Source organism: Culex pipiens, chromosome 2 (genome assembly GCF_016801865.2).
Source record: "Culex pipiens pallens isolate TS chromosome 2, TS_CPP_V2, whole genome shotgun sequence".
Classification (NCBI taxonomy): domain Eukaryota; kingdom Metazoa; phylum Arthropoda; class Insecta; order Diptera; family Culicidae; genus Culex; species Culex pipiens.
This window is the reverse complement of record NC_068938.1, coordinates 97,250,760-97,259,935: the sequence shown is the minus strand read 5'-3', so window position 1 is coordinate 97,259,935 and position 9,176 is coordinate 97,250,760. Positions and strand designations below refer to the sequence as shown.

At 36.9% G+C, this 9,176-nt stretch overlaps 1 protein-coding gene across 6 annotated transcripts; it reads right to left on the bottom strand.

Annotated features, from left to right (window-relative positions):
- Positions 1-1,116: 1,116 nt before the first annotated feature.
- On the bottom strand, positions 1,117-8,442 carry LOC120416592 (thioester-containing protein 1 allele R1-like). Of its 6 annotated transcripts, none has more exons than XM_052708007.1 (14): positions 8,399-8,442; positions 6,204-6,399; positions 5,777-6,139; positions 5,388-5,718; positions 5,025-5,311; positions 4,772-4,875; positions 4,467-4,710; positions 4,191-4,412; positions 3,712-3,754; positions 3,242-3,655; positions 2,895-3,185; positions 1,543-2,831; positions 1,329-1,482; positions 1,117-1,272 (listed from the first exon to the last, which is right to left on the bottom strand). In XM_052708007.1, the coding sequence occupies exons 2-14, from the start codon at positions 6,222-6,224 to the stop codon at positions 1,184-1,186; spliced, it is 3,852 nt and encodes a 1,283-aa protein (XP_052563967.1). In that variant the 5' UTR covers positions 6,225-6,399; positions 8,399-8,442; the 3' UTR covers positions 1,117-1,183. The 6 variants fall into 6 exon arrangements, with proteins under 6 accessions (XP_052563967.1, XP_052563966.1, XP_052563968.1 ...); XM_052708006.1 differs by having other exon boundaries at positions 8,264-8,430; XM_052708008.1 differs by lacking the exon at positions 6,204-6,399 and having other exon boundaries at positions 8,264-8,430.
- Between the last annotated feature and the right edge of the window lie 734 nt (positions 8,443-9,176).

Genomic DNA, 9,176 nt, shown 5'->3' with positions numbered 1-9,176 from the left:
TTTTGATAAAAATGATGTCCAAATCCATCATGCGATCAAAAGTATTATTTATACACTTTTTGAGGATGTGGCACCAACCACCTAAAGGTGGATTAAGTAAGGTTTTTAAAATAAGCTTCATTTTGACAGAACCACGTAGCCCAGTGGTAACTCTTCCGCCTCGTAAGCGGTAGATCGGGGTCAATTTCCGGCTCGGACCAACACAACTGGTGATCTTTTCCCTTCTGGATTCGATTGCTTAGTGAAGGGAAGGTAGTGTATCGTCACAAACTGGACCTTATCAAGACACCTTAGGAAGACAACCTATAGAATGTTAACATTAACCTTAACATGTTGACATTAGTTGATTTATAAACTGTCACTGAATCCGCTTTGTAAATGCCGGCCCCGATACTCTTCACGGGTGTTCCCCTCAGGAACAGGGAAAGATATACTTACTTTACTTTCATTAGAGAAGCTTGATATCATTTTTATCTTTTTTGTCCATTTTAAATACCAAATGATTATTACAAAAGCTGAACTATATTCAAATATTTACAAAATCATTTTGCCAGGCTTGTAAAAAAAACTTGAATCCATGCAATAGTGCAATTCCGTCCGCGACTTCGGCAGATTGGGTTGACGATGTGAGAATGAGCGTGTGGAGCGGAATGGAGTGTGTTTCGTGTAGGTGTTCAAAGCCTAGTGTTGATATTGATTTAATTTCACCAGTTGTACCAGCCGTGTGTGTGTGTTCCAAAATAATCGCAGTGTGGAACTTGCTTGGCATCGGAAATCAACCCCCGGTGAAGGCTTTGTCAATAAAGCTGCGCACAATAAATTCGTTTCTCAGTCGCATTTATGCATCGTACTGAATAACTTTTGTACTTCCCATATTTGTACATTAGGCTTCATCCATGAAGTACGTCACGCTAAAATCAGCCAAAATTTACCCCCCCTCCCCCCCCCCTTTGTCACGCTTTCCCTATACTTATAACACGCAATATCACACTTTCTCAGACCCCCCCTCCCCCCCCCCCCCCTAGAGCGTGACATACTTTATGGATGACGCCTTAACCACATGGACGTTCGGTGCAGCTGTAAAATTTGACAAAACTTAAAGCAAAACAATCGATTGGAATTCGGTTGATGACTTTATTGCAGTATTTAGAAACTTTCAAACTAGTCCATGATCGAATAATAATCAACAAGAGAAAATATCACAATCTTCACCTTCGCAAAGCTCACATGGCTGCTTAACATTTCCTTCGTATGTTTTGATAGCCACTCTTTCTGCAAAATTAAATCCAAATTTGATTAACTCAAATCATTCATAATGTGTAACTTACTTTTATGGTAATAATCATATGCCACTACGTAGGATGGTCGATGCATTGCCACTTTGTAACGTCGTTCAGCGTTCACATTGAAGCATTTTTCCATCACGCTTAGGTTCATGTAATATACAACTATTGATGTTCCCTCGTATCGCAGCTCCGTTTTCTGGAATTTTGATAATGAAGTTAGTTTTTGGTCAATCAATCAAGGTAGAGCAATATCTACTTTAATATCCTTCCGTTCTGACAGATCCTCAACAGGATTTTCGGTCGCCATAATACCACTCGGCAATGCAATCTCAACCAGAGCCATGTTTGATACACTGGTACTATCTTTTGGTTTGAATGCGACACACACCTTTAGGTGAAGGTGATCGTAAGTTGTGGATTTCAATACATTTACCGCCAGATTGAAAGATTCTTTTTCATGCAGTATACTGCGGTGATATTTGTAAAAAACTTGAAAATATCCTGTTCCAATACCAGAGACTTCAACGAAAACTGATCGCTCCGAACTTTCAACATCGAATTTTATAACGTTGATTTTGTCACGCTGTACCCTAAATGTCTTCAATATCTTGTTTGGGTCACCACCTCGAACCTGTACTCCGTACTCATTTCGATTCGGATTTGCCTCTACAGCAAATTTCGCCAGTGCTTTTAACGCGACGAATGTCTCTTGGGTACCCACAAACCCACCCTTGTTGGATCGCTGCGAGTTAAGCCAGCGCATAATGGGCGTTGAGTCTATTAATTGGCTGCGGTCGTTTAGTTTAGCTAACAGTGCATAACTGGCGATTTCCACTCCCAGAGTCTCATGGTTCCAGTAACGATATGTGTTGCTTCTATCAAAAGTGGAATTATCTATCAGCTTTTTGAGAAATTCGGGACCTTTGGAATCTTTGGACATTGACATGGCATACGATGTCACTGCTAAGTCATACGGATGATCCATATTGTCGAAATTTGACTTGAGGTATTCAGTGGATTTATTGACAACATGCGGATATTGCTGTCCAATGTCTTCCGTTTCCAAAAAGGCTGCCAGAACATAGGCCGTAAGAGCGAAGCTTGTTTTTCTTATCCCGCCTTGCATTTCCCCCATGTAAATATTCTTTTCATCAATAAACTTTCCATCGGAACGCTGTTGACTCGCCAACCACCGAAATGCATCGGCAACAATGTGTCCATCAACGGTTATGTGTTTGGATGCAATTTTCAATGACTTTGCTATAAATGCAGTTAAAAATACACTTCCTTCTGCACTTTTATCACTTGCTCTAGGAAAAATTGCAAAAGAGCCATTGTTAAGTTTACACTTGAGCTGATTCTGGTAACCTTGTTTCAAGAAGTTTATGGCCCTTTCCTTGATGCCTTCGTTGGTTGCACGTATTGCATCCAAGTAATCCAATATAACAATGTCAGGAATGAATTTGACCATGCTTTGTTCACAGCATCCTGTTGGCAACAATAATAGCTTATCGAGATTTTCATTGGTTGTACCCAGAAAGCTAGCTGTAAATGAAATAAGCTCAATCTAAATTTTCAACAAAAGATTAGGAAATCAAATGTACGTACGGTCAAGTGCAAATTCAATTCCGACAGATCCGTTGTCAGCTTTACGTGGAATATCTACTAGGATTGTGTAGTTTACTGTTTCATGTGATAAATCTATAAATCTCACTTCATTCTCTCTGTGAACAAGACTTTCTGGAATCACTCGAAGCACGTGCTCTACCGAATCGCTATGAAACATTGCAACTGCTTCGAGTCTTACTAAAATTTCTCCAAGTTTGTTTGCCTTGATAAAGAATGATACAGACTGGCCACTGTTGTTCTCGACGAAAACAGTTTTCTTTTTAAAATGTGCTGAAATAGTAAGAATGTTTGTAAAATAAACTTATCTAACAATAGAGAAAACTTACATGAAGTTAATGTATCGTTGTAAAATTTAATCTCATCACTCTTACTATACAACTTAACATCTACGGATAAACCGGTTCCTAAGTTGTTAAAAACGGTGGCTTGTATTACTACAACTTCGTCACGTTTGATCGAGTACGGTAAATTGGCGACAATGAAAAAATCGTGGCTCACTTTTGCGACTAGTGGTTGCTTTATGATGCTTAACCCAGTACTAGGACTCAACGCGAATCCGGTGATTGTCCACGAGGTCAAAGTATCTGGCATGTAAGCTGTTATTTCTCTTTTTCTATTGCCTTGCATTGAATAATTACTCCACAACCATGTTTCGGGAAATTCAGTTCGAATGTGAATTGGCTGCTCAAAACGTTTCTCAGACATCAACCCAAACCGTAAAAGCTTGTCTTCGCCGTAAGCTGAAATTTATGTGTGCTTATTAAAAGGAATAAAAAAAAATATATATTATACTCACGAGAATCTATCTTTAAAGTTGTTTTGAGAAATAATCCCATTGTCTATAAAAAAAATAGTTACATTTTAATGACTATGAAACAACCCCACTGCCCATGTTAAGCATAAATGTTCCATATATGCAAAAACAGCAAGCTGAGAAAAACGCAAGACAACTTTGTCGCGTACATGAGCCTAAAAAACTGGATTTCAATAACTCAAAACTGATACAAATGCATATTGGATATTTATGCGACCATGGAAAGCATAGAGCAGTATTGAAGGCCTCGACAAAGATCGAAAAGGGGGTTTAATGGAATTGGTATATTTTTTTTTCTATCAGAAAAGCTCTTTCGGGCAATTATGCGAACATGGACAGTACACCTCATTTGTGACCCTATTTTTACCAGGATCATATTCTGAATTTAAGCTCAGTAATTTCATGGCTCAGACACACGGACTTTTAATGTGAAACAAAACAAGCATTGTCATTGAACTTACATGAAACGGGTCAAAAGCATTTTCGTCTGTTGCATCATACCGACTGAGCTCTTTAATCAGATCATCTCTGGTAAATAAATGATCAGTCTGGCTCAACTGAAGAATACTTTGATCAATTGCGTGCAATGCTACATACGAATCTGAAGCTGCTTCAAACTCTACACTGATTTCCTGACCTGGCATATATGCATTTTTAGGAGAGGGATCCAATGTAAAGTCGAACTAAAATTAAAATCAAATGTTATGGAAAGCATACAAAAAAGCTAAACACCTTACCTTGTTGTCAAATTCATCGAAAACCAAATCCAATGCATCATATATCAGATAATCTTTCAGATACATAACTACAAGCTTTGCCTTGGGAGCCATGCGTTTGGTTAATCGGTATTTGAAATTACTCGTATGACTCCCGATGTACCCCGAGTCAATAATTCTGCCACGGGACACGAAAATATAGAGCAATTCTTTAATTTTCCTGGGATAAGACAGTTCAAACTTTACCGTTTGATCAGGACGAATACTAAAACATAATTAAGGTGTTAGAGTTGCCGACAATCAGAGATCTCTATTTTATTTTTTACTTGTAGTGTTTCTTGTCGTAGGTAACTTTTAGCTGATGATTGCTCTTAGACCTAGAGGCTTCAATTGATCCAAATTCATCTTGTTTGTAAGAGTCGTAAGTGACCTGAAATTTAAGAAGAACACATTGACTTTCAAATTCTCAGTTATCAACAATAAAATTGTACTTAAGTGGGGCTGTTTAGATCGAAACAACAATCACGAGACATAAGACATTAAAAATGAAAGACATTTAATTAAAATCTAATCATCTACCTCTGTTATCTCAAGCACCGTTGCATTTTGTGATGGTGTAAATTCAAGTATGATTTTTCCTTCTTCATTTGGTATTTTTTCAAATTTTAATTCATCTTCCGACCACTTTTCGTTGATGAGGATAATTGCCGATTTCTCGCGAGAAAATGACTCCCCACAACGATCTTTGATATGAAACTGAATGGAAAATGACTTCCCCGGCCGAAAGATTGGCTCTGACGAGCTCATCGTGATATCGTACCGATTGCGATAAACTGGGATGGTCACATTAACGGTTTCTACCAAATCTAAAATTTTAATTTATCAAATTATTGAAAAAAATCATGTTTATCTCAAACTCATTCTTTTATGGTCACCACTCACTTGAGAAAGATTCCATTACGCTTATCCGAGCGGTAATGATTTTCGAGTCTTCATCGTTGTCATTAATTTTCATATCATGTTCATCTAAGTCAAACTTTAACGTTGTAAGACCGTGTATTGACTTGGTAGTAGTATATTTTGGGCTTCTACTACCTTCATTGATAAATAAATCCACAGTTACGTTTCCATTTACTGGTTTACCAAATGTAAAAGACGTTTCTACGATTAATTTGACCTGTCTCGCCGTAATAACATATTCTTCAGCTGGACGCGCTTTCACAAAAAACTTCGGTAGAATGTATGGTTTTACCTCAAACTCTTTGAAGGTTTCCTTTAATAAAATAAGAATGTAGTTTTGAATTCAAGTAAATTATATTTTATAATCTTACGCTGTTGCCGGCCTGCGTCACCAATTTCCACGTACCATGTGTGGGCGTGGAGGCAATTTGAAACCAGGACTCAAAAACACCCTTACCAAGTGTACTGTTTGACCATTTCATTATTGTATTTTTTTCAGCATCAAACAGGCTAACATCAACTGTTTTAATGTTGGTTGCTGGTCTGATATCGACATCTACCACAATGATTCGGAAGCGTATTATATCTCCTGGTTTATATAACGGCTTATCCAACTGGATGAAAATAGACTCTTTTTTGTTGTGGTATTCAAGGTCCACCAGTTCTTTAAACGTTAACGCAGCGTCCAAACTTTCAACTGTCAGTGTGTATTTTCCATGAGGTATATTTCCTACCTATTTTTATAAACGCATAAATATTATCATTATCATATCATGTGATAGTTATATTTGAAAATACCTGAAAAGATTCCGATTTCATCTTCCCTTTTTGAATTCTGACGATTCTATGTTGTTTGATAACAGATTGACTGTCATTATTAAAACCATCTAATTTAATGCTTAATTGAATTGTCCTTAGCTGTTGGATGGTATTCAAGATCACAACATTGTATGCTGTTCCAGGTCGAATTAGTTTTTGGCCAATCACTGCCAATCTGAATTGAGCGATACAAAAAAAACAAGTTAACATAGGAAGAGAACCTATCAGCACTTCAATAGGCGATTACAAGTTGTAAAAGTGGTATTCAAGTAATAAAACATAATATAATCTATCTCAAGGTAGTTGGTGCCTCGCTCACATTGACTATGTCCTTTTAATTCAACATCATCACCCCTAACTTTTTAATGTTAAGTGACCACCGTTTGGGTGTATATTAGGGTGCCCAGAATATGTGATTTTTTCGCTCCACAAGCTGACTATTGTTTCTTGAGCTATTTCAGGACTCTGCGCCAACTATGAGCCAAATCGGATTACATTTAACCATTGATACTCGAAGGTGAAAATTGTGTGGAACAAATCGAAAAAATGTATGAAAAATCCAATTTTCAAAAGTGAGATTCTCACTGTAAAATACGATGCTGAAAAGTAATTAGCGATTTAAAATAGTAGTTTATGCAACAAGTTGCAAAAAGGGGATTTTTTCAGCACGAGTCGTACATTTATCCAACGAGGTTCACCGAGTTGGATAAATACGAAGAGTGCTGAAAAAATCAAGTTTTGCAACGTGTTCCATACAACATTTTTTGCAATTCCGAAAAACACCCATTGATTGAAATTTTAAGTAAAATTTTCATGTATTTTGTTAATAAATCGTTTAAATAAAAAAAAATTTGAAAAGAGTTACTTTTCGAAACAAGTGCTGAAAAGTTCAACTTTTCAGCACCCATTTCAGTGCTGAAAAGTAGAACTTTTCAGCATTTATTTTGAAAAGTGTTATTTTTGGTACAGAAAAGTAGGCTATTTCGTCGTTCAATAATGACAGGAAAAGTAAGTAGTTTCACGTCGGAATTGCAAAAATGTATTTTTTGTATGAAAAAATTTTTTTTCGCCAACTTTAGGGTCGGGTATCAATGGGTTAATCTCAACTAATTTCGCTCAAAATTGGCACAGAAAATAACCCAAAACACAATTTTTCGCTCGTGGAGCAAGCGGGTCTGTTGTTCTTGAAGACACCGTCACAAACCCTTGTGGAACAGGTAGGGGAGAGTGGGGAGATTTGATCCCCTGGTTTTGTATCGCACATAACTCTGTAAATTTTTCACAAAATTATGAACTTTTTGCATATTTAAATAATTAATAACATAAAATATTATTTTTTCGGCCAAAACTTTACTAAAGGAAACTTTGTACGAAAACCTAGCCCAATTAATTAAACATGAGGATGATTCCAGTGACTGTAAAATGCAGAAAATAATATAACGTCAAATGCGTATGAGTTTTGAAGTTTATCTAACAATTCGTGTATAAACATGATTTTTAAAAGAAATTTTGAGTGTTTTCTATACAAACAAAGAAAAAAGGTCTCTTGGAGGTTTTTTGTAGCACGTTTTAGAAAAATGTGTGTAGCTCAATCTAAACATTTTTTTTTATTTTTTCTCTGTTTTCTACAATGAGTTTTATCATTTTCGCACAACTTTCTAGAACAAAGCTATGTTTTTAACCCTCATGCTGACGAGATGCATGCTTGGGATCAAGTCTCCCCACTCTCCCCTAGATATTAAATTCATAACTTCGCAGAACATCTCAACATGCTGCAGAGTATCCAGCATTGGTCATTGAAGCTAGTTTGAATCCCCACTAATATTATTGTTTAACAAATAATAATTCTTTATTAAACTCAGAATTAATGAAAACTATTTTCACGCGAGCAACCTAAAAAATTCGAGTAAAAAGACGCATCCAACGATCATCATTTGTATCAAAATACTTTTCTTGCTCATTCTTAACATATCATTGATTTGTTAAAGTTGTTTTAAGCAAATCGTGATTTTCGTACAACATTTTCAAAATGCACTAACCCCTGTCCGTGACATGACCCAAACAACACTCCACAGAGCAACGTCAGCTGTATTAGCCTCCCGGGGCTTATTTTGACCATGGAACTTTTCATTTCACCAGACAACTTCAACTTCACTTGCTGCCAGTTCCTTAACCTGATGGCAAATCAGCTTCCACTCGTCACGACACCCGAAACTGCACTGATCAAGACGCAGCTTCTTCAACGGCACAGTAGATCGATGGGAATTCCCAACGTGCGAACTTATCAAAAATGGTCCATAGAGAGGACACGTTATCACCAGAAGATGGTTCTGGAGGAAGTCTCGTGGATGGGTGCTCACTAGGGTGCCCAGAATATGGGATTTTTTTCTCAAAACCTCGCTCAACAAGCTGAATATTGTTCCTTGAGCTATTTCAGGACCCTGGGCCAAATATGAGCAAAATTGGTTAACATTTACCGATTGATACTCTGGGGTGAATTTTGTATGGGAAAAATTGAAAAAATGTATGGAAACCCCAATTTTCTTACGGTTTGGTCTGCACGGCGCGCTAATTCCAACCAAATATTCCCAAAAGTGAGATTTTCATTGGAAATTTAATGCTCTACAACTTAGAACATACCAAAACTGTAAATCTTAATCCTGAAAAGTTATTAGCGATTTAAAAAAGTCATTTTTGTATAAAAAACATTTTTTTCGCCAGCTTTAGGCTCGGGTATCAATGGGTTAATCTTAACCAATTTCGCTCAAAATTTGCACAGATGCTTAAAATAACCCAATAAACCGTTTTCCGCTTGTCCGCCAAATCTTATTTGGTTGACGCGTGGTCAATCATCAAACCATTCATTATATTTTACATTGATCACCTTCGGGTGCAATATTTCTGAATTATTAGCTTTATTTTGCTTTTGTGTACTCTTTACGAGACGATTTA